This window comes from Vulpes lagopus, chromosome 2, assembly GCF_018345385.1.
Source record: "Vulpes lagopus strain Blue_001 chromosome 2, ASM1834538v1, whole genome shotgun sequence".
In the NCBI taxonomy this organism is placed as follows: Eukaryota; Metazoa; Chordata; class Mammalia; order Carnivora; family Canidae; genus Vulpes; species Vulpes lagopus.
The window spans coordinates 131,754,759-131,780,952 of NC_054825.1; the positions used below are offsets into that span (position 1 = coordinate 131,754,759).

The 26,194-nt window shown below is 42.1% G+C and overlaps 1 protein-coding gene across 6 annotated transcripts in view; it reads right to left on the reverse strand.

Moving 5' to 3' along the window:
* The window catches only part of NTRK2 (neurotrophic receptor tyrosine kinase 2), a 332,403-nt gene that overhangs the window by 143,723 nt on the left and 162,486 nt on the right, over positions 1-26,194 (reverse strand). For 4 of the 6 annotated variants that reach the window (XM_041744000.1, XM_041743999.1, XM_041743998.1 and 1 more), the window contains 2 exons: positions 8,141-8,188; positions 2,238-2,426 (listed from right to left, as the gene is read on the reverse strand). In XM_041744000.1, the coding sequence (XP_041599934.1) occupies positions 2,238-2,426; positions 8,141-8,188 (237 nt within the window). The remainder of the gene's footprint in view (positions 1-2,237; positions 2,427-8,140; positions 8,189-26,194) is intronic. The other 2 variants (XM_041744001.1, XM_041744003.1) reach the window with 1 other exon arrangement.

Genomic DNA, 26,194 nt, shown 5'->3' on the forward strand with positions numbered 1-26,194 from the left:
AAAAATTATGGGATAAAGAATGGCATTTAAGAAAGAATGAAGACAAGGAAAGAAGTAAATTGCTCCTTCCTTCCCATTTCTTTGAAAAAGATTCACAGAAGATGTGTGATGTTAAGTGTTCTTAAGATTATGGAAGAGCATATGGCTTGATGCCTGGAAGAAAGAAAATTTCTTCTGATATAAGATACTGTGAGTGACTGAGAACACTGAGCCCGGACAGGGCCCTGCAAGACTTTATAAGGAAGGGAGTGTCAAATGGAGAATCAGTGGTCTAGAGCCCTCTGGTGGAGTACAGAAACTGAGGGGAGGCTACAAGTCTCCTAAACTTGCTTCCCATGCCTTCTAAGTAGCAGTGACATAGAGTGGCTGAGCCACAAAACCAAGACTCTTCCAAAATAACCGAAATGTGTAATTAAAAACCTTTGAAAAAATCCCCATGGACTCTAGACTAAGGAAACCACCTTGAGAAAGTTTCTGTGAGATATCTGAGGGCTGAAAGCACTTCCAGATACAACTACAGGCTCAGCAGCCACTTAGTCCACTTTCTTTTTGGTTCTCATTTGTTTGTTTGCTTTCTTGCTCATTGGTTCATTTTCTCTTATTGGATGTATTGGGCTGATGCTATCTACTTGATTATTCAGCCTTATATTTCCCTGTCAACAAAGAAGAACAAACTTTTGAGGATAGGTTGATTTTTGTCAACCTCAATTATGATACAGCCTTGGGCTACCTGAAGTATATCACAGAGCCTGGTATTAGTGGTGACAGAGGGGTCAAAAGACTCTAGGGAGCACAATCAAAATGATGACAGATTCTCCCATCATAGTACCATGCTTTGCCTTATTCAATATTTGACTGTTAGGCATGTAAAGTATTTCAAGGACCTTTGGAAGATGCTTATCTCTATAAAGAATGCACACATTCTAAGCAGAGCCTCCATACATCTTGTTCACACCATAATGACAATATTAGGATTAATAGTGCCTTGATTTCAAACAAAAACTTTTTTTTTAAACAAAAACTTTTTATTTCAAGGAGCTCAATATTCCTCATCTATGCTATTCTATTTATCTTGTCATATTGCATATTCAGCTGAATTCTATGGTGGGGTCCCGTCTCACACCTTAGAAGCTCATAATATTGTTATTCCTAATGGTTATATTAAAATCCAATATTCACCATAACTTGGGGTAAATTTGAATGAATAGGAGGAAATTACAGGTGTTTCCTTATGTATGAACAGATACTCATTGCTAAGCCCCTTTATTTGGAGAGTTCTCTTAGTCAGAAATCAGTTTGGAGGCTGACTAACTCCAAAGTTAGTCATTCTCTAACTTTGTAACTTTCCTACCTTACTTCTGAGGCAAGATAGAAGTACAGTATTTCAGGTGGAATAAAAACAGAAGGTGCCCATTCATCAGTATCAGATGAACCCCTGGGACCTAGGCCACCTGATGTTCTAGCCTTCATGGCCTATATATGATGAAAGGCCTGTGGTTCCAGTGGCATAAGCCTGTCTGTCCACTGTGGTTTTATTTTTTGTTTTCCATAACAAAACAGAGCTGCGCTCTGCTTTTTATATTTGAGCAATGGCTCTAAAGATAGGGTAAGAGTCCCTGAGAGAAATCTCAAGCTTCTCAACAGAAGCTAATAGGTGAATTTGGTTCTGAGTAGTATAGATCACTGCACTTAATATGTGCATCATCTGTTGTGATGTCTTTTTGCTATTGTGGCATAACAACAAATCTCATGCTGGGAACAAGGACTGAACAAAGAATACCGATTTACCTGAATTGATATCCCCTGTGAGCAACACAGCACCTTCCTATCAATGCTGTATGTTTTCATAACTTTCAATAAATCAAATTTAAAACCCACCAATTGCTTGTCTATTGTAACTGATGAATATGCAGCCTAATAATACTTCTGGTTTCTGTCTCTATCTTTTTCAAGATAAGCATGCCTTGATTCCAACTTCATGGTGACAAATGGTTTTGGAAAATGGATCCCGAGAAAAGTCGGTATCTGTCCACAGTTCCAGGCCCAGCAGGACACACACCCTGAGAATTCCATGAACAGCAAACTAAAGGATCCATTCCATAGCCCCAAAGCCCCAGGAATTCTCAGACATTTCACTGCCCCCTCCCCTCAGTCATCCTCGTCAGGCATTCTGATAAGCACGCTGATTGATTCAGCTATGAAGCTCCAGGCCATTAAGTATAAACAGCTGTACTTACATGTGTCTGGCTTGAGCTGACTGTTGGTGATGCCAAAGTACTGGGGATTTTCAATGACAGGGATCTTGGTCATTCCAATGATGACGGCATCGGGGCCGCCCTCTGAAGATGATGGGGTGTTACTCCCATTGGAGATGTGGTGGAGGGGGCTGGCAGAGTCATCATCATTGCTGATAACTGAAGCTGGGCCTGGAGTTGGAAAAAAATACATATTCTCCTATAATTTTTAATGCCTTTTGAGCTATAATTCACACACACAAAGTTCACCCATTTAAAGTGTACAATTCAGTGGTTTTCAGTATATTCAGAAAATGGTGTAGCCATCACCATGTGATTTTAGGAGATTTTCAACATCCTAATTAACAATTATTTCCCAGGATCCCCACTCCTAGCCCCAGGCATCTACAAATTTACTTTCTGTCTCTATAGATTTATTCTGGACATTTCATATGATTGCAATCATATGTGATCTTTTGGAACACACTGCTTTTACTCAGCATGCTTTTAAGCCTCATTCATGTTGTAGCATGCGTCATTACTTTATTCCTTTTTATTGCCAATAATATTCCATTGTATGATATGCTACATTCTGCTGGTCCATTCATCCACTGATGGACATTCAGATGTTTCCACATTTTGGCCGATGTCCACAATATTGCTATGAATCTCTGTGTACAAGTTTTTGTGGAGACATACATTTTCATTTCTCCTGGGTAGAATTTTTGGGTCATGTGGTAGCCCTATGTTTAACATTTTGAGGAACTGCCAAACTGTTTTCCAAAGTAGCTGCACCATTTCTATTCCCATTAGCAATGTGTGAAGGTTCCAATGTCTTGACTTCCTTCTCCGGTAAGTTAATATGCAGCTTTGCTTTCTGTTCTCTGAACAGCTTTAGAACACTCTCTCATTGAAAGTCCCAGCATGAATGCAGGATTGCCATGTCACCATATACTGAAAGGCATACTAGCAGTTCAAACACTTGAGTGCCTTTCTCCACTCTTTGGACAAGTCACTTACCTTTTTTGTACCCCTATGTCCACTTACATTCATAAAATGTGCAAAAGAATATCTGTTATTTTATGAGACTAGTGATAGAAAAGAGTATTATAAATTTAAATGTGCTTCATGAGCATGAATTGCTTTTAGGTATTATGAAATAAACTTATAACTGGTGGACTAAAATTACACTGGATGGTCCTATTACTAATCTTTCACTTTCTGCATACCCTGATAGCAATGACACTTTTGCCTACAAAATGCTTTCATGAAAATAATGGGTCAATCCCACAGCAAAGTTGCCTGCTTTGCCTTTACCTCTAATCTTATTTGTAGATCATTCTATGGATGTCTTTATCCTAATGCAATAACCATAGCATTTTTCACACAAGACTTAGACTTTCTAGTCTCGAGTCTAAGAATGCATATGCCCATAAATACGATCTACTGTGTCTTGTCTAAACAATGTATTCACTGACTACTAAACCCATAATGTGTGCAAACAAAACTGGATGCACAATGGATACCAAAGGTCTATGTGAACACTTTGAAACAATTTAAGGTCTCTATAGCTCATGATACACACTCTGTAGGTGAGAAGTCGACAACCTCCCTTGACATATAGTACACGTGTTTCTGCAGTGTACTGAGTGGCTGCAGGTTCTCACAGAAGCAGACCACTGCCCACAGCCACTGGCAGAAGCCAAGAGAAACAAAGGGAGGAAAGATAAGGAGGAAAAACAAAAGACAGAATCAAGTATCAATCAAGGCAACTGTGTACCAGTGGAAGAAAAGCCTGAATTGCTACTTGCTGAGCAAGGGATTGTGCCTTCATCCAACCTCCCAGCATACATGTTTCCACACCTCCATCCTTCTCTCCCCTTTCCTTCTCAGTTAATTAATGATTTAAGTGAGAAGCACGGCAATTCCAAAGACAAAAGTCATTGTGTCATGCATTTTTGAGCCCCCTATGAAAGATACTGATAATCCATCCCCCGACCTCCAAGATTCATTTTCTGCCTCAGAAGGGGATTATCCCAGTTTGCAGTGATAACAATTGGACATACCCCAGCTAGCTGAATCTTAAGCAAACTATGCAGGAGGCAGCCAGCTGCTATTATAGGTAATTTTTTAAAGCGTCTTCTCAAGGGGATGTGCATTTCAGTTGCCTTTAATGATACACTCTGGCTTAATTCTGCAAACAAGTCCTCACACAGCCAATTTAGAATCTGTAGAACACTCAAAGCAAAAGCAATCTCGCTGGTTGTGTCCTGTGCCTAGCTCACCAGCATTAGTAAAGAGTGGAAATTCTGCCAAGAATAGCTATACAGACAAGTTCTTTCCAATCTCCTTCACCATCCCTGTTTTATGATTTGCTTCCTGACAAGCCTAGATCACCCAGAGCTTAAACCCAGAGATGGAAAATGGAAATGTGTTATGTTAGGGTTTCTGCATCTTGCCAGTAAAGCCTTCCCACCACTGGCACCCTCACTGTGTTCCTGGCACAGCTGCTCCCGCCCCACTCTGAGGTTACCAAAGCGAGCTACTGCCTGCGCCCCCAGGGTTGTGCAATCAAGGTCGCACATTTCTCAACGTTTACCCCCAGGAATGCAGGAGCTGTCATGTTCCAATACTCCACGTGTTGTCAGAAGGCCAGCGGTACTTGTTTCCAGAGCCCTTGCAATGATGAGAATGCGTTGCTTCCTTCTGTGACTCTCCCCGGGGCCCAGGTCAGGCTATCAGCATTCCTATAGCATCTAATCATTGTGGAGGAAGCTGCCATCTAGAAGGCAATGCTGAGATGCCTCCAGGAATCTGGGCTCTAAATCATCCACCATGTATACAGTGGTGCCCTTACTTACAGAATTGCAGCAAGAAGCTTTCCCTTTGCTTTTCTTCTTCCACCAAAGGACACCCTTTCCTTCCCTTGGAAAACCCCCAATTCTGAGGTAACAAAGCCCAAGGGAATGGGCTTTCGGTTGGGGAGAGGGGAAGCGGGTAAAAAGGTAAGCATGAAAGTGGTATAAAGCACCAGAGGCAATTCTTCAAAAGTCTTTTCACTTTGCCAGAAGGTTACTGTTGACAAATCTGAGCAACATACAAACCTCCACAATTTATCAAGCAAATATTAATTCAAGTGCTATTTTCTTCATCACTGATATTCTAAATCCTGGAAGATTGATATGGCTGGCAAGGTTGCAGGGATTCAGCCCATTTTTCTGTGAACATTTTGATCTAATGGAGCACAGCAAAGTTAGGTAGGGGGAAAGCTCTCAGCAGGGACAATGAATGTCTATATAATTTGACAGCAGGCTGTCTGCGCCTATCACGGGATGTGTCATTGTGTGTCTGTGCACCAGCTCAAGGAGACACCACAAAAAGACAGCAGAAGAGTCAGGGGCACATCACAGTGGGTTATAAGAAATTCATATGAAGGTTTGAAAAAAATGTCTTATAACATTAATAAAAAGTTTTAAATTGCTGGGTATGTGCCACTTGCCAAGTTTGGGAGGGGGGTAGTTCTAATTACTGAGCTGACAAATATGAGCTATGCCTGGAAACGTTTTTAGCCCATTTTTATTTTAATATGTCTCAGGTGCAAAGAAGCATTTTTCTTTCAACAGAGCTGCTTGGTAATGTATTCTGCACATCTGACTTACAGACTTTTATTTTTAAGATTTATTTACTTTAGAGAGCAAGTGGGGGGAGGGGCAGAGGGAGAGGAGGAGAGAATCCTAAGCAGACCCTGAAGTGAGCGCAGAGTGCCACGTGGGGCTCTTGATCTCCTAACCCTGAGATCACAACCTGAGCTGAATCCACAGAGTCAGATGCTCAACTGACTGTGTCACCCGGGCACCCCCAGACTTCCAGACATTTCTAAGCCTTATGCTTGTTTGCTAATAATAAGAACTGCTGAAAGTCATCTGGGGAAAGGATTTCCTTCTCTCAAGGCCAACAATGTCTTTAAGGGAAGGGGAGAAACTGTTCTTGACAGCTGTATTAACCATGCCTCTTATTTTCCATATTCTGATGCTTCAACATCCGGGGCCTGGCTGACCCTGAAGGTAATGCCCCTCCCAGAGATAGCCAGTTCCTAGAGATGGTAAAGAACTTGCCTGAGAGTGTACCTCTCATATACAAGCCAGCCGATCCATAGTATGCCGCCATCCACCTGCCCTGTCACCCCAGAGCCAGGCACCAGACAACTGAGGACAGCCTGCCTGCCCACAGCCTGCCGAAGGTACTCAGAACAGCCCATCCTAAACCTGTTTACCTTGCCTGGCCTGTTCCTTCCCATGGAAACCACCATAAAGCCTCCTGCCCAGCGTTCTCCCATCACTCCCCCTGCCTCCTGACCGACCCTGGTGCTCCCCCTGGAGTCCTCCCACTGTGCTGTGGCTGCTCTCTTCTCTCAGAAACGGTGAGTAACAGACTATCTTTTCCATGGCAGTCTTTCTCTGACCTGTTGGCCTCACCAGACCCAAATAATAATACAACCTACATTTTAAAGCAGCAGCACCTCTGATGGACTGTGGCTCAAAGAACAATTCTGAAGAAGAATTCTCTCTGCTGTGGCCTAAAGGGGTGAAGCCCTGTTTTTGAAGTTTTCCAAGAACGCACACCTCGCAGCAGGGAAAATTGGCCTGGAAAATGGTTACGGGGTTACAGTGATCCTCTGTTTAGTGGAGAGAAGACCCATTGCCTTTGTAGGAGACTTTATCACCCTGTTCCTTCTGCCTCCTGTGCCCCCTACACACACACACACACACACACACACACACACACACACATACACACACTACAAAGCCTTTAAGATTTCCCAGCAGGGTACTCTCTGATATCTTGGCAAAGGGACTATGATTAACTGTATCTGAAATGTGCCCCTGAGGGAGTCACCAAACAAATCCTGAGCTGGTTGAGTTTAATGTTCCAATTTGGCCACATCTCTATTTTCACTTTGCTAGTTAAGAGCTTTTACCTTGGAATTCATGGGGGACACTTCAGAGTCAGAATTACTAATATCATGCTCAAAAAAGGAATGGAAAACAGAACTCCTTGCATGGAGGGATGAACACATAGGGGGTGGGTGGCTCAGGACCGGAAGGCTCCATGACACTGGTACATTTCCCCTCCCCGACTTCACTACCACAATACATACTAACCAACAGATGCCCAAGATGGCCAACTCTTGGAAACACACATACAAGATGTAAGGCAGTTTGCCTTTTTGCGCTTTTTAATGAATTCCTGTTCATTGTCGCTGTACCCATAGAAAGTACTGAACAAATTGGAGGGCCCCGGAGATCACACCTGATTTCAATCCCAGTGATGAGATACATTATGTGCACTCATTTGGTAAGCTACAAACTCTGCTTTTCAATTGTCAGCACACAGTCTGAATGCAAGGAATAGAATGCAATCAAGTCCAAATCAGAGCGTCTGGACGTTAGAGTCTTGTTTTGAAAGAGAAATGGTCATAAATGAACAGCTGATTTAACCAATTCAAAAATGTATTACGTCTTGGCCAATGGAAGAAGTTAAGATCCCCACTTGTCCAGACTTGACTTGAAACCAACTTTGCTGTATGTGGAGTTTGGGTGCTATTGCATTTTATTTCCTAAACCTTCCAAAAAGCCCAGCAACTACCTAGACCTGGAGCAGCAGTTGGCATTCCTCCTAGGATTAAAAAACATCAACTTCAAAAATATAAAGCCATTTACTGAGCTCAGTTAGTGAGAGTAATGCCTTTTCTGGAAAAATCCTAGTCCTCTTTCTTGAGCAACTCAGAAACAAGGAACACAGAAAATTAACCAAGGGGCCAACACGTGTGAAGAGGAGCCAAGTAGTTTCATCCGAATCAAGCAACACAAACTTGTTACTTATCCAAAGAAGGAGTAACTACTTACCAACACCTTGTCTTGATTTTACTTTCCCAAATCCAAACCATGAGAAATCTGAAAACCACAACAAAACATAAAATAAACTTCGAAAGAGAAGCGTAAACCAAGGGCATTCAGCAGTGTCCTTAGTGAAATAACAAAACTCTCTCAAGAAGCTCCATCGTGCACCAAAGCTTCCTCTCAAACGCCTGGACATGAATGCTTGAATTTTTTGTGTCAAGATTTATTTCTCATCCCAAGAACATAGACATTCAAATCAGATAAGATACAGTAGCCTGTCTTTGAGAAAAATGGCCAAAGCCCAAAGTTAATGGCTTGCTTGCTTTCTCTCTCTCTCTTTCTTCTTCCTAAGTTTTGAATCATCTAAACTCTAAGGGTGAAAACACACAACACACTTGACAAATGCACTATGATCTGAACCACAGCAATGGGGAAAATAATAAGAGAAAACAGATCTTTGGTGAAGCGGAGACAGGCAGTAAAAAAAAAAAAAAAGGAACATGTAGTCCCATGCAAGAACTGACACTTGGGCTAGATGGGGATTCAAAAAGAAAAAAAAAGGGGATCTTAATTCTATATGGATTCTACCACTGACTTGCTGTGTGGCAACAGGCAGGTCACAGCGGTTCTGTGCCTCCTGTACCACCACAAAGCTCCACTAAGCATGTGTAAATAAAGATCTGACAAATGCTTGGAGGTCTTCCAGGGAATAAAGCCACAGTGAAATGTCTTTTTGTTTCCTGGGCTTAACTCTTCCCTTCTACGAAATTTCCACTGGGTTCAAAGTGAACTCTACACAGCAGGGAAATCCCTGGATAAGAGGCGGATAAAGGGTAGGGAGCCCAAATAAGTAACTCTGTTTCTCAGATCTTGGGATCTATAGTGATTTTTGCAGGCCATGAAGATGTAAAGCTGCATAGAAGAGCCAATTGAAGTGAAACAATGTATATGGAAACTCTTTGCATGCTCAAAAATGCCTCACCAAGTTGTCATGATTACTCTTGTCTCCAGTAGAAGTTAACCTTCCTCCTCTGGTAGCCTACAACTTTGGCTCTCCAAACTCTAAGGCGATTTTTACTTCTTATTGATATTCCTCTGAATGTTTTTTTTCCAGGTTTTAGAAGACAGAATGAAGGTCTGGCCTCTATCCAATGTCAAATAAAGATCCCTTTGCCCAGAAGACAGTGAACCTCATTCACTGTGTCCTCTGTCTAGTGAGGCAGGGCTGTGCTGTGGCTTTCTTAGATACCACTAATCCCTTTGAAAATGGAGTGCATTTCCTACGGGTCAATTTTTGTTTTTCTATATTTGTTTGATTTATATAGTCTTCATTAAACAGTTGATTGAATTTCTTAAGACTGCCTTTCTCACTTGAGTATTCTTTTTATCAAAATTGTTTCTATCCTACAGAGAACCCAGTGAAAGACAAAGCCGTAGCAGTCCCTCACTGACTGTACATTTCAGATATTGTCAATCATTATAATAAACCTAACTGTAAGGGACACCTGTCCAACCCACCTTTCAAAAATCATTCCTTCAAGACAAATCCTAGAAATGGAACGAATGAGTCCAAAGAGATGAATAATGTTAAGGTATCCAAGAAATGTAATTCAACTGCTTTCTTGCTATATCTGGTCTTTCTTTTAACAACAGTCTGTGAGGAAGCAGGAGTGTATTTCCATACTTCACTCAGTGGGAAACGAAAGGGTGAATCATTTTCTGCTTCCATCCTGCCATTGGTGTGTTTCCACCTAACTGAACAGTGATAGCAAATACTCTGCTCTCATCTTTGCCACACAGAACACCTCATACCCCACATCTTCTAGGCTGGCATTGGGCATGTAAGGAGAACACAGATATGAAGAGGGTCAGAGCCCCTCTGACGTGTCTAGACATTATAATTTAAGAAGCGCCTCCCCCACGCAAGACCCTTTTCCCTTCATCCGCAGCCATACCTTATGACATATCATCCTTTGTTCCTTGACAAGGAACTAAGATAGACTTAGCAAAGGTCACAACATGTAGTAACTGAGAGACTCAAATCTGGGTTTTTTCGTTTCTTTCACAGTTGCCTTTCCAATCTTCCAAAATGCTTAACCAGAATTAGCCAAAGTTGACATTACATTCAGGATTCAATTTTATATATAGGAAAGCACTAATAGGTAGTCATTCTTTCTCACTCATTTATTCAATAGGTGTGAGCCTGTGTAAAACCTCTGGACATGAGCAACTCCGTTTGGAGACTAACACTTCATCCTGTTTTTTGAACAATGATTGATATTGAGCTACTAAACCAAGCAAAAGTGTCATGACTGAATCCAGGGCTGCTGAATCTACATTCTGGATAAAAACTGGACACTCTGCAGAAGATGTTCTCCTAAGAATGGACATAATGTATTCAGAAAACCAACGATGTAAAGTGTAATTAATTACATCTTCCAACCATAACGTTTGGAAAACCAACATGAGTATGTTCTAATATTTCTGTAATCTGCTAATAAAGATCCCTGGCTTGTATTCCTCAATGGGACACAGTTGGGGTCGCTCCCTGAATCTATGCTCCCCAAATTATGATTCTAAGACCCTTCCCCCAAAAGCTTTTGGTTTTTTTTTTCAATTCTTCCTTTTTTTCTTGGTCAACATATGGATAACAGAGAATTCAAAGATAAATGAACTGCCCTCATTTGGGCCGGCCCTCAGGGGGCTGACAATTAAAGATTAGCTCTCTGAGAAGTATGTCTAGGGTGCATAGGGACTCAAAGGAGGAGCGTGTAATCCAATCTAAGGGAGTGGTCAAGGGAAAGTTCTTTAGCTTCTGGGTAACAGATTAGAATTACCCAAGAAGGGGAAAACCAGAGAGGGGTACTGTCACTGTCCACTTACAGCTAGAGTGGGAGCTCTGTATGTTTCAAGGGAGTGATATATCTGGAAAGGGTAGGAAACTGAGAAACAGAAGCAAAGGCCAGGCCAAGAGTTGGGGCTTTATAATGAAAATTGCAGGTAGGCTCTAAACAAAACAAAACAGCCTTGGGCCAGGCAGTAACATGATCAAGTTGAATTATAGAAAACTCACTTTGGCTGTAGGAACAAAACAGGATTATGAGAAGGAAAGACTGAGGTCAGGAGACCTGCTAAGGAAGCTTCTACAAACATCAAGCAATGAGATAGCTGTGGCCTGAACCAGGTTCTGGGGAGGAAACAGGAAGATGGCTGTTAGGCATATTTAGGGGACTCAGTAGGACTTGGCAACTCATTGCATGTTGAGGCGAATATGGGAAGTGAACAAGGAAGGTTTTGGATTTGGACAATAGAACATATGTTCTATTATGTTCTATGCTGCTGCCCAGTGTCTGCAAGGAACTTAGAACTCAGCTGAATGGCTAACATAAGAGCATGGGTGTGGGGGCACAAACCCCAGATAAAGCGTCTCTGTGGAAAAACATTCAGTGTTTGGACCTCAGGTTTGGAACTCAGGACACAGGTCGAAGGCCCAAGTTCTAGAGCTCACAGTCTAACTGGAGAACACAAGCTGGATGCATACCTAGGACACTTTTCTTGTTTGGGCAAATAAAACACCTTCTTTTGCAGGCACAAATGAAAAGGCATCCAACTGTAGGTAACTTTTGACAAGCTTAATCCTAAATTGCTAAAATATGTCGAGGTTCTCTTTAACAGTGACACGATTATTATGAAAAAGAGAATCGAATTTTCTTGGCCATTGCCCAGATTTCTTAGAAAATGTGAGAGACCAGATATAGCAAGGTCACATTGGTCCTCTCCCCCTGCCCTCCTCCCCACGGAAGCTGTCCATTCTTCGATGGGGCTTTCTTGATGGATTCAAGCAGTAGTCTTAAAACCTCAATACGAAATTTCACCAGCAAAATTCTCCCACAAGGCCAAAAAGAAACAATTTCTCAATTTCCTGTGATGTTTCACCCATTGGGAGTAGAGTCCTGCCAAGCATTCTTTTATTTTCTGTTTAATAAGAGACACTTTATTCACTGCAAAATAAAGGGCCCCTTCAAAAGCAAATGTAGTTGCAGTGAGCTTAAAGGAACTTCTCTTTCTGCAATCTAGACTAACAAAGACTCTAAATTATGAAATTAACCAATTAAGTCCTTCTCATATTGAAGAAAGTTCAATCTTCCCTGACCAGAGAAAGGAGAATGCAGAAAAAAAATAATGCATTAACACATTAATAACTCTAAGAGAAGATCCAAAGTAAGTGGTAATAAAGATTGCTTTTCAAATGTCTCTCAAAGGAAACAGCTAAAATTTAGGGGGATGGAAAAGAGTATTTATGATATAGGTGAGAGAATCAGGGACAGGAATGAGAAACAGGCACGGTGGAAGAAACCCTATATTCCCCACGGTTGCTGAATCACACAGACTCTAGATGTGATTGTCAGAAGGGCTCTGATCTCCAGACAATACGCTTCTGGATTTTTTTAATATATATTTCTAAGTTTCAGAAAAATTGTTTTCATATGTTAGGAGATAAATCAGCTTTCCTTCTTTTTAACTCCAGAGAAATTAAAATTTGCTGTGTTCTCAAATGGAATTTCTTCATTTCTTAAAGCAAAACTCACCACCCTCTACCCCAAGAAAAGCATCTCTAACACTGTAATGGGAGCAAATGGGAAAATGCGATTCACTGACAGCCCTTACTTCACCTTCAACTTCTGGTGGCCACACCCTCCCTAAAAAAATAAATGAATGAGGAGCCTCTGAGCTGCCTTTCCCCTCTAGGAAAAAATAAGCCCAGAGTAGACACTCAGTAAGTGCTTGAATGAGTGGCCCTGTGCCTGTTACCTCAAAGAACCAGGAGGACTGGTCATCGGAGTGGAAGGGAAATGAATGCAAAGAATCACTTTGTTGATGATACAATCATCTCCCTTTCCAACTGACACATAATCAAAGTGAGCAAGTGTTTATTTCAAATGAATTCCAATTCTTCCAACTCTTCAGGGCACAGAACGGTGGAGTCTGGAGCCAAGATTCTACTTCCACTTAGTCTTAATCTTTTATTCAAGGACACAGCCTTTGCATAAGTACCATCGGCACAGGCCAGGAGGAGGGTTTGTTTTTAGTTAACAGGTTCTGGACATCATGTACAGGGTCCTCCTGCCCAAATCCTCATTGGCTTCTTCCCTTTCCTTCCTTCAAATCTCTGACATGACTTATTATACCATTCTCTAGGAAAAGTAACACTGAACACCTCCAGTATGACAAACATAAAAAAACATGTATGTGTATATTAATGGCTGCAAGTGCTATTTGCCTTCTGAAAGCTGTATTTTTCTGGGGCCACAGTGTGACTATGCATTCTGTACCTCCTTGAGGTTGGTTGTAGTTGTGCCATTGAGTTGTAGCCAGTGGGAGGTGAACAATGATGGTACCACTTCCAGGCCAGTCCGTCAAGACTTCCTGTCACTCCCTGGTCTTTCCCCTACCATTGGTCCAGAATGGAAACAATGCTTATGGCAAACTTGGAAGTTATGACATGAAGATAGCAGAGAAGTTCTCTGCTAATTCTCCCTCTATTCTTTTGGAAGTAGAGGCAGTATAGAAACCGAATTATTCTCCCTGAGAGCCAATGAAGCCATTCCAATTGTATCCATATGCAAAAAATAAACTATTGTGTTTGAACCATTACCCACTTTGGGATTTATTTACTATGGTAGGGAGCTTTTGCTAACTAATGCATGTAGACAAAATATATATATATATATATATATATATATTTGAGGTGTTATGAAAGACCCCAGGACTTCCCAATCCTGCACATGAATTCAACATCATGCTTTCATGTATGTTTGTGTCTTTCTTTCCTTTTTTTTAAATTTTTTTATTTATTTATGACAGTCACACACACACAGAGAGAGAGAGAGAGAGAGAGAGGCAGAGACATAGGCAGAGGGAGAAGCAGGCTCCATACACCGGGAGCCCGATGTGGGATTCGATCCCGGGTCTCCAGGATCGCACCCTGGGCCAAAGGCAGGTGCCAAACCACTGCGCCACCCAGGGATCCCCTGTTTGTGTCTTTCTAGAGCAAAAGTCCACATGTTTCACTGGATTTTCAAAGGGTTTTTCACTGCAAAATTCTGAGAAACACTGAAATTTAAATAGTTTTGCAGACAAAGATGTAAATGCATAGTATTCTACATTTGGGTCCTATTTAATTATGTTCCTGGTCAACAGTTGAATCTGGGTGCTGAGAACCATACACCACCTCTCAGCTGGACTTCAACTCACGTCCTGCTCCACTCTCACCTCCCCCCAATCTATTATCCATGGAGCTTCCAGAATAATCATTCTCAAGTAGAAATCAGATGACCACATTCCCCCATTTAACTTCCTCTAGGGGTTTCTCGAATTTAGTATAAACTTCTGATCCTCACTATGGAGTCCTACGTGACATCGCTTTAGCCATCTCCCATGAAGCCTACACTCTGTCCTCTTTCCTGTTCCTTCTCACTTTGCACATTTTCTTGCTTCCTCCCAGAATCTTCTTCTGGGCTCTCTTTCTGCCTAACCACTGCTCAGCCTTCAGGTTTCAGGTCAAGCCCTGCATCCTCAGCCAGGTCTGAACCTTACAGCTTTAGCCAGAAGTCAGTGACTGGCTTAGATGAGGCTCCCCTCAAAGCAGACTCTGACCCAAGGCCTCCAGCGCAGGCAGGGAAGGAAGCCGGCAATGGAGGTCTTATCCAATGGGGCTCACTGTGTGCAACTGGAGTTCAAATCCCTGGAGGTCTCCGGGAAACGGTAATGAATGCATCTCAGAGTCATCCCCACCTTTGGTGGGGAAGCTGGGTCGTTTACACTGCAGCTGCATCTGCCCCTGTTCCAGGACTTCTGGCTAGAATAAAGCACCAAAGCAGAGAGTCATGGGTGCTGGCAGCAGGGCACGGTGGGCAGGCACAGGCGGTAGATGCCGAGCAGGTACAGGTGGGACACCAACAAGCATTTGCTACGGGGATCCTATCTACTTAGTGTCTCTTGCAGAGACCCTCAAGAAATACTTGTCGAATAAATGAAAACATTTCTTTAAAAAGCATAATAAAAATAAGTTCAGCAAGTCTAATGAAAATGCCAATATGCAGATTGTACACTCAACATAAAAACTGCTGTTTTGCAAATATATTTGCTATCCCTCTGATGCATTCATGGCACTCTAATGGAACCTCACTGAGGACAGTATTTAAAGATGAGTACTGAGAACCTAGCACTCCAGGCAGGAGTGTGGAGTAAAGATGCTGGACTACATGTCGGAGGGACAGGGGCAGTTCTCCCTAAATACTACAAGAAACGAACCGCATGGCCTTCAGTGAGTCACTTTCCCCTCATAGGCTCTGTTTCCTACACCATGAAGACAGAGGTTGAGAAAAGGCATTGAAGGTTCATTCAAGCTCAAGCAGTCTCTAGTACTAATAATTAGGCACATATGACTGAGAACAGATTGCCACACGGCCTTATATAGCTTCCCTGAGCATGGGTATTTTGGGAATGTGAGATCATGTGCAATTTAAAGAAGAGCACTCAGTCAACTGGCCTAGATTTTCTCCTGCTAAATAATGCTCAGATGCTTTTGGGTCACTATATTCCCATCTTGAATATAGAGAAGGGCCTGGCTGTACAAAAGCAATTTTAGAAAACAGTACTTATTAAATACTTGCTATATGCCAGGAAAGTTACGGGAGATTAGATATTACTTTAATTAGGAAAGATTCGTCAGCTTCTATTGCCATATTAAAAAAATAAAAGCAGACCAAAGCTTTAAATCCTACAGACTTAAAGTTCAGAAGCCTCAAGTGGCAAAAGATGAAACCAGACTTGCTTGGAATGTGGCAAAATGTCCTGATCCCGTATATCAAACATTTAGCTTTAAGTCAAAAAATGCCGACTACTTTCCTCTTTCTTTTAGAACATGTGGAATATTTCCAAGAAAATCCAGTTGGTCCACACCTTAGTTATTCACAATTAAACTGTATAAAGCATTGTTGTTTCTTTTTTTAATTTTAATCTATTGCAAATTCCAAAGGCTTTTTTTCTTTAACAAAGGTGGTCATAGTCTTCCCTGGGCATGTAAAAAAAAAAAAAAAAAAAAATGGAACCTGAAACTCCTAATAATTAGTTTCCAAGCTGGGAACTTTGAGAAAAGCAGGGGAAATGCCACCTCTGTATAACAATAAGAGTTGACAGACGTGAAAGAGTTATATCAAAGCTTTGTCTTTTTAGGGTACAACCCTAGTGAGAGCTCAAGATGCTTTCTACACACATTTTTTCTTCCCCTTTGGCCACAAGCTCCCTGCAGGGAAGGCAGGTGATGTCTGGGAGCACACACCCCAAATCTCCTTGTTAAAACTGCAAAACTGTTGGGTGGATGACTGAGATTCACCCCCAAACTCTCCTTTTCTGCAGAGCAATATTGGTAAGCCCTCAGAGCGAGTGTTTGCAAAGGAAATTGGTTGAATATCAGGGAATCATCCTAGAAGTGATATTACTGACCCTCAAAGAGAATGACAAACCCATAAGGTCTGGCAAACACTTTATGTCAAATTCCCATGAGCTTTTGTTTCCATGGAGAACCAAAACAATGACTCAGACCTTGGCTGACTTGCTCAGACCTGTCAATTGTGCCCAGGTGCCAAGTGAGGCCAAAAGGAAGGGAGGCTACTCTCTCCACTCCTCCTTCCACAAGGTTTGCTGCCACATTAAATGCATTTGGAAATGCCTTTGCAGTGTCTGCTATATATTTATATTTATAGTTATATTCGTATTTAGCATACATTATTTATATTTATATGTATATAGCATGCAAATTATCTCTCTCTCTTTTTTTTTAGTTCCTCTAAGCTAACACTTGCTATAGTTAATGCAGAGGACTGTGTAGGAATTTTTTGTAGCTGTATTATGGAATTTGGGAGGGAGAAAGAGGACGGTAGCATTTCTAACCATGATTCCACCATAGGATATTCTCCACTTTTAATTGTGCTCAAATTTTTCCTGTTGATCTGGGAATGTGATGACCTGTTTGTGTCATCCTTTGGCATCTTCGTCTTTCTTTTCAAAGATCCGCTGTCTCCCTTCCCATCCTTCCACCCACCTCCACACTCTTGAATTCCAGCTACAGTCGGGGAATGTGTAAGGCCAATACAATAGATGGGATGTTTATTTAATTTTATTACTGTGTGATCTTCTATTAGGAAGTTTCCATAATGGAATAGAACATAATAGGATTATACACACTTATAAAGCTGGGTGCTGAATAAAAGTAATTGAATAAAATGACCATAAATAGAACAAAATGAAAACCAATTGTTTAGGATGGAATGTCGGTCACACATGAATTAACCATCGGCCGCTCCCAGCTTCCTATCACAGGAGGTGGCAACACAAAGCCAGTGGAAGAAACCCAAACCCATAAGACCAAACTGAATTTCTTTCTTTAGTGTTTTCCCACCAAATGCCCCACAACTCTTTAAGATCCACTGCTTTTCTGGAAACAAATCAACATTGACAAGGTAGGTCAGTGGTTCTCAAAAGGGGACGGTATTGCCTCCCAGGGGAAGGTCAGTAATTTCTAGAGACATTTGGGGTCATCACAATGGGAAGGGTAAGATGGAGGGTATGTGCTACTGGCATGTAACAGGTGGAGGTCAGGGATGCCTGGGTGGCTTAGTGGTTGAGCATCTGCCTTTGGCTCAGGGCGTGATCCTGAGGTCCTGGGATCGAGTCCCACCTGGGGCTCCCCTTAGGGAGCCTGCTTCTCCTTCTGCTAATATCTCTGCCTCTCTCTGTCTCTCTCATGAATAAATAAACAGAATTTATAAACACAAACAAACAAAAAAAAACAAAAAACACATGGAAGCTAGAGGTGCTGCTGAACAGCCAACAATGGACAGTCCCCCATAATAATGGATTTAAGGCCTAAAAGGTCAATGGTGCCAAGATTGAGAAACACTAGCCTAGGTCATGGGCCATCCCTCAACCTTTTTTTTCTTGTTAAAAAGACACCTTAGCCTGTCTACACTCACTGTTGCCAAGGGAGTTCAGTCTTCCCTCATGTTATTCCAATATTCCTGTCACTGGGATCCTTGCTGCCAGTCCCCTCCTGGGGGCTCTGTTTTTTTCACTTCTGCTGCTCCCAAACACCAACACCAGAGAAAGCTGTTCTGGCCCTACAACTGAGGGGCCATGCAGTGTGGACAGGAGCCAGCTTTGGACTCCAAGTCTTGGGTTTGAGACTTGGACCCACCATTTCCTGGCAGACACCCCACAGTGACTGGGTTTCTCCAAGAGTCCCTCCTCGGAGCAAAAATCACTGCCTTGCTCACCTGACAGGCCTGCTTTAGGATCACACGATCTGATGTGTCTGCAAGGAAATAATAAAGTCCATACTCCTCAATATTCAAAACCTTGTCCTGGCCCCACGACCTGGCCCCAGCTTTATCACTTATGGCACCCCTTAACATTCTCCAGAGTCCAGTTAAACTGTTAGTTTGCTTTCCTTAAGTGAATATGCCTTGAATTTCCCTAATTCTCCATTAATCCACTTGAAAACTATTCTTTGACCACCTGATTGATGCAGAACAGTGTGACAAATGCTGGGTTTATAAGGCAGAATAGAATAAAATAATCACAGTTGCATCTAAATTCTGTGTCATACATCCATGAAGGCAAGAGAAACAAAAGCAAAAATGAACTATTGGGACTTCATCAAGATATGAAGCTTTTGCACAGCAAAGGATACAGTCAACAAAACTAAAGACAACCTACAGAATGGGAGAAGATATTTGCAAATGACGTATCAGATAAAGGGCTAGTTTCCAAGATCTATAAAGAACTTATTAAACTCAACAGCAAAGAAACAAACAATCCAATCATGAAATGGGCAAAAGACATGAACAGAAATCTCAGAGGAAGATGTAGACATGGCCAACATGCACATGAGAAAATGCTCTGCATCACTTGCCATCAGGGAAATACAAATCCAAACCACAATGAGATATCACCTCACACCAGTGAGAATGGGGAAAATTAACAAGACAGGAAACAACAAACGTTGGAGAGGATGTGGAGAAAGGAGAACCCTCTTGCACTGTTGGTGGGAATGGGAACTGGTACAGCCACTCTGGAAAACTGTGTGGAGGTTCCTCAAAGAGTTAAAAATAGACCTGCCCTACGACCCAGCCATTGCACTGCTGGGGATTTACCCCAAAGATACAGATGCAGTGGAACGCCGGGACACCTGCACCCCAATGTTTCTAGCAGCAATGTCCACAATAGCCAAACTGTGGAAAGAGCCTCGGTGTCCATCAAAAGATGAATGGATAAAGAAGATGTGGTTTATGTATACAATGGAATATTCCTCAGCCATAGAAATCACAAATACCCACCATTTGCTTCAACGTGGATGGAACTGGAGGGTATTATGCTGAGTGAAATAAGTCAGTCGGAGAAGGACAAACATTATATGGTCTCATTCATTTGGGGAGTATAAAAAATAGTGAAAGGGAATAAAGGGGAAAGGAGAAAAACTGAGTGGGAAATATCAGAAGGGGAGACAGAACATGGAAGACCCCTAACTCTGGGAAACAAACAAAGGGTGGTAGAAAGAGAGGTGGGCGGGGGTGGGGGTGGCTGGTTGGCAGGCACTGATGGGGGCACTTGACGGGATGAGCACTGGGTGTTATTCTATATGTTGGCAAATTGAAAACCAATAAAAAAAATCAGAAAAAAATAAATTGTGGGATCCCTGGGTGGCGCAGTGGTTTGGCGCCTGTCTTTGGCCCAGGGAGCGATCCTGGAGACCCAGGATCGAATCCCACATCAGGCTCCCGGTGCATGGAGCCTGCTTCCCCCTCTGCCTATGTCTCTGCCTCTCTCTCTCTCTCTCTCTCTCTCTCTCTCTCTGTGACTATCATAAATAAATTTAAAAAAAAAATTGTGTCATTTTGCCACCTTTTTTTTTCTACCTGAAATGTAACCTTCAAGCTATATTTTTGACCATTAGACTCCATTCATCCAACAAAATCCACCTTAAAAGTCACTCCATCAGGAACCAGTTCTTCATTTCCCCAAATCAGAAATACTCCTGTTAACATGGAGGTTGTCTGTCTCACAAAAAATACCACATTCTCCAGTGTATTAATTATTTATATAATTGTATTTCTCCCATTAGCTTTTGAACACTGAGTTGAGAAATCTTATTCAGTTCTTCTCCCTCTTCCATAAGAGCTTCATAACAGTTACAACAGTGTCAGGCAGGGCGCTTTACACATGGTAGGTAAGTCAGTAAATAGCTCCATTGCTGAAGGATTTAAAAATAGGGCATGAGATGTCCCCCCAAATATAGTAGAGACTGTGTTGTACAGCAAAGGCTAGACAACAGTAGGGACATTCATCACCGTTGACTACCGTCCTCTGTATTTCCAAAACACACTGTTCTTTCCCTATCATAGCTCATCTCACTGTGAATTTTAAGTATCCACTTACTTGTTGTAACCTCTCCTCAAACTCTAAGTTCTTTATAAGCAACAAATATTTGTATCTTGTCTCTCTATCTAGAGCACTGAGCACAGTGTCTGGTATATTTTGGGTGCTTCACAAAAATTTGTTGAATGAATAAATGAACGAATTCCAATTTCTCACCTTTGCATTCTTTGATCAACAGCCAAATCTGGTTATAACATGGGTTCATGGCTATGTCATTCACTGCAATGCTCTCCTCTCCTTTCTGGCCCAGCAGATGATTGGACCCTCTCTTCCCTACCAATCCATGGTGTTTGCTTATGTCAATGAAAACATAGTAGAAATAACCTGTATCACTTTTAGGCAGAAGATTTAACAGTCAGCCCTGGGTTTTCCATTCTCTCTTCCTTCTGCCACAGTGAACTATGAAGCCTCATGTTTTGGTGGTAGGATCCTAAAGTCCTGGGTTTCTAAGAAGCTAAGATAAAGAAAGGCCTCCTGCCTACCTATGTTGTATATGCAGCATACACATAATCTTTTCTGTTTTAAGGGTTGTTTCTGCAACCTAAACTAGCCTATTCTGACTGTTATAGGAGTGAAGTTCCAGGCGTGCTTTATTTTTTTTTAAAGTTTTTTTTTTAATTTATTTTTATTTATGATAGTTACAGAGAGAGAGAGAGAGAGAGAGAGAGGCAGAGACACAGGCAGAGGGAGAAGCAGGCTCCATGCACCAGGAGCCTGACGTGGGATTCGATCCCGGGTCTCCAGGATCGCGCCCTGGGCCAAAGACAGGCGCTAAACCGCTGCACCACCCAGGGATCCCCAGGCGTGCTTTATTAAGAGGCAGTCCTACCTATAAAACTATGGGTTTTACTTTTTTTTTAAGATTTTTTATTTATTTATTCATGAGAGACATAGAGAGAGAGGCAGAGACACAGGCAGAGGGAGAAGCAGTTTCCATGCAGGGAGCCTGATGCGGGACTCGATCCCAGGTCTCCAGGATCAGGCCCGGGGCTGAAGGTGGCGCTAAACCGCTAAGCCACCCAGGCTGCCCTGGGGTTTTATTTTATAAAAGGACTCCAAGATGTGTAAGAGAGCACCTGCCCACAAAAATACCCCCTAACACACATACAGGTGTGTACATAAATATGTAAATGTTAATGATAAGTAATGCAAAAAAATTTTTTAACTCATTGTAACTCATTTTGTGAGATGAGTTATGACCTTGTAAACAAGCCACATAGAAGGCCATGCCTTTGTTCCAAAGACACTGCCTGTTTGTCACAGTTTTTGAGCTTGTCTTCAGGAGTTATTTTGAATTAACATAGCAGAGTCTACCAACTATAGAGATCTTCATTATTTGAGGGGAAATTCTCATATTTTTAATAGTCAAAGATCATTTCGAACCAGGTCTGATGGAATATGCAGGTGACTAAGCTGGGTCACATTACCATTATTAAAAATATCAAGGTGTCTGATTCTATGGGCTCAGGCCTCTCTTTTTTGTGAAGTTCATAATTTTTCACTAAAGGCACTTCTAAAGGATGAGTTCCAAAAGGGCTTCTGTCTGGTGATTCTCATGTTTTTTATAGTTTTAGAATAATAACTAAATGTTCATCTCCAGAAACCAAGAAGGTCCCTACATCTGTGGTCATTAAATAGATCCAAAATGATCAGCTACATGGCTGGGTGTTCTTCTCTACATGCATTAGAAGCTAACTAAGCACATTTACTCTCAGACTATAAATCCATGAAAACAGTAGACTCCTGATGGATAAGAGCCCACCTAAACAGGACGGATTGGAGATGCACAGCTGGGGATTATTGTTTTCATTTGTCTTCTGGATTGTATACCCCAAAATCCATGTGTTGAAGCCCAAATCCCCAGTGTGGCTGTATTTGGGCTTTAAGGAGGTAATTAAGGTTAAATGAGGTCACAAATGTGGGGTGCTAACCTTATAGGGCTTGTGCCCTTATAAGAAAAGACCTCAGAGCTTGCTTTCTCTACAAATCACAGAGGAAAGGCCATGTAAGGACACAGTGGGCAGGTAGCCATCTGCAAGCCAGGAAGAGGGCCTCACCGGGAACTCTACTGGCTGCCCCTTGACCTTGGACTTCGACACTCTAGAACTGTGAGGAAATAAACATCTGTTATTTAAGCCAACAAATCTGTGATATTTTATTACAGTGACGTGAGCAGAGTGTTCTAGTTTGTTTGTTTTGTTTGTTTATCCTTGTTGCTGTTTGGATTGCCATCCTGCATGTACTTCCTCTTCCTTAACGTGTAATGATTTTCATTTGGTTTACACCCACCCCCAGACAGCTAGTGTGATTCAAGATGGAACCAATGTCTCAAACATAAAAAAAAATCAGCAGTTCTACTTCCAGCCCATTGAGAGGGAGAACTGGCAGGCAGTCTGATCAAGACCAAACCTAAGATGCGTGTACAGTTGATGCAAGAGATGTGTTTTTCCTGCTGAATGGGCGTCTGGTAGGAATGTAGCATCAGGAGTGGATAGAAGGAGTCATCTTTGCTATAACCATAAGAGAAAGGTTTTTTCCAAATAGAGCCAATCCAAGGGAAGAGAGGTAAAAGGTGGATCCTGCTCACAGAGTTTGGGCCTCAGATCAAGCCAGATCCAGAGCTTGGTATTTATTGCTGAAGACATTTACAACCGTAACCCACCAAACTAATACAGGGACGGGCCAACAGTGGTCTTAACTGTCAGCAAGTCAGACCTGCATCACCAAAGGCCAGAGTGAATGGGTGCCCTCTGTTCTTTCATGCACCCAAGTGGTACTGCCCTAAGCTAAAGTTGGACGGGCCTGTTCCAGAGATGTAAATGTCCTGCTCTTCAATGGCCTGTTTGACATGATGAAAGGCTTTGGGATTTCAATGACTTTGACTCCTCTGGAGATGGGAGGACAGCCTATGTTAGCAATTTGCATGGGCATTAATAGACATATACTTTAGCTATTCAAATATTTAACTAGCTCTTTTGTTGGTGTTTTGAATCCCAAAAGGCTGCAGCTGCCTGTTTGTGTCTGTTGTGCCTTTAAGGGGCTTGCTGATTCAGTAGGATCCCTTGAATGCATTAATTAGCCTTCTCTCATTTTCCCAGCCCATGCCTACGAAGAAACGAGCATTTGCAGCTCCAATTGCCTAACGATGTGAGTCTTGAGGGTACCAGCTAAATAGAGGCTCAGAATTGCCTGCTTTGTGATGGGCAGTTTTATGCTGGCAGCAGCCTGCATGGCAAGGGTGTGTGGCTGCATGATTAATTTATTGGCTATCACTACTGGCAGGCGAAGGAAACACAGGCCCCGGATTAAAGTGTAACAGGGGAGATAGGGCATTAATCAGCCCAGGTACATGAGTCAGAAAGACATAAGGATCCAGAGAAAATAAAATGTTATGGAAGGCTGGAAAATGATTTATCATTTTTAATATATATCATCTAAACCCACTCTTTATAACCGCTTGTCAGCCTCCACGTTATAAAGACTCAGACAGGAGAACACTCCTTCCTTAAACATGAAAGTGAAAGATGCTGGTGGGGAAAATAAAGAAGCATGAAGAACGAACAGACTGTAAAAGAAAAAAAAAGTGTTCATTTTAAAGTAAATTTCTACTCCTTTCTTTTTAAATGATTTAGAAATATGGCTTTTGCTTGGAAAAACTGCATTCTATCGGTCAGACGGGAGGGAAGATGAAAGTCTTGTCCACGAGAGCCAATTTATCAGATCATTTCCAAAATTATTATAATATGAGAAAATGTACTTTCAAAGAGTAAGTGTGCGTGGTGGGCTGACCTGTTAATCCAACCAACTGAATGACTGTTAACTAAGAAGCCTTGAGCTGGAAGGTTGGTTCTGCATCATCAAGCGTTCTCAGAATTGGACGATAGCAAGAATAAAGTCTAGATTGGGTTGAAAATTGTATGAAGAGAGGCATCCCTTCCTTTGTTAGCAGTTACTGTTCCTCCTTGGCTTTTTTCAACCCAAGAAATTATAAGAACCATCTTCGGGAAGGCTTCCCTTTGGGTAATGGGCACACACAAAAAAATAACAAGCATCCTTTTGTATTCTGCAACATTTTACAACTGCTAACAGTTTTTCCCAGTTCCCCTCTGGAAATGTCAGGTGTCTGTAGCACAGGCAGAGAGAGATGGAGGACTTAAGCAAGTTACTCAGAAAGGTTGGGAAATGTAATGATCGAAGATATTAGGGGGTCTGTTGTCTACTCCTTTATTTCATCCCCTTCACAAAAATTCTTTGGCTTGGTCTGAACATGGGAGGACTTTGTGCTATGTCTATAAACACAGAGCCCATTGCTTTTTTGTGAATAGTGATAGCTCCATGCTCACACTGGGCTGTCTTGCCTCTGCATCTTGACTCCATGTCCCTGCTAATGTCTATCTCTTTCCCAGTTTCTCCTATCTATCTTTTGCTGCTCAAGAGTCACCTCCTCCAGGATACCTACCTAAGCACTTCAGATTGGACTACATTTTCTCCTCTCTGCTCACATAAATTTTTTTGCATAAAATCTTGATGATACCCATGTATTGTAATGGTCTTATCACTGATTTTTGTCCTCAATTAGATGATACATTCTTAGAGCAGAAACTTCTCATCTTCCAAGGGTTTATTCCTATGTAGAGGCTGGCGTAAAGCCTCCATCCCTGGCAACAGACCCCGGCAGGGCTGAGGCATCACACTGCACCCTGATAGTGCCCCATAGAATTGCTCAGCTCAGGGCAGGGTCACGCCACATATGGCATACCATTAGTGATCCATGCCTCTGAGCTCGAGCTCTTAGTCTTCAAAAATCTACCCATCTGTAGAGCCCCAAACACTGAAGGACAATAGATAGATGCCTCTGTGTGAAGGACTATCAGCAATAAGAAAGGTCAGAAGTTTAGGAGACCTCCTGGTGGCTGGTGGAATCCTGCACTGGGCAGGGAGGCAATCAGAGAGATGCAATGTATGGGACACATGCCTTATCTATTTCCTAAGCCTTCCTGAATACTCCAGGTATAATGCTGCTTGACTATTATTGAGCCAGAGAATCCATCCATCAACTAAAAATGTTTAGATTGGGGTACCTGGGTGGCTCAGTCAGTTAAGCATCTGCATTTGGCCCACGTCATGATTCTAGGGTCTTGGGATCCAGACCTACAACAGGATCCCTGTCCCTGGGGGAGTCTGATTCTCCCTCTGCCCCTCTCCCCCAGATGCTCATGCTTACTCTCTCTCTCTTTCAAGTAAATAATTAAAATATTTTTAAAAATAAAAAAATGTTTAGATTGAAAACCTACTGTGTGCAGTATTATGGAAAAGGCTAGCATTTACTGCATTCTTCCTATGCATGACCCAGCATCTTACTTGATTGTCACCATTACAGCATCAAGTAGGTATGATTCCCATGCCTCAGGCACAGAGGAATCAAAAATCTTTAGGTCACACAGACGGAAATGAAGCAACATAAACATGTAGTCAAGAATTAGTCAGAAAGCCTGGATCACAGACATAAGCAGAGGGTCATCCAAGTACATCCCCTCTCTTGTGCCTCTCCTTTCCCTGATA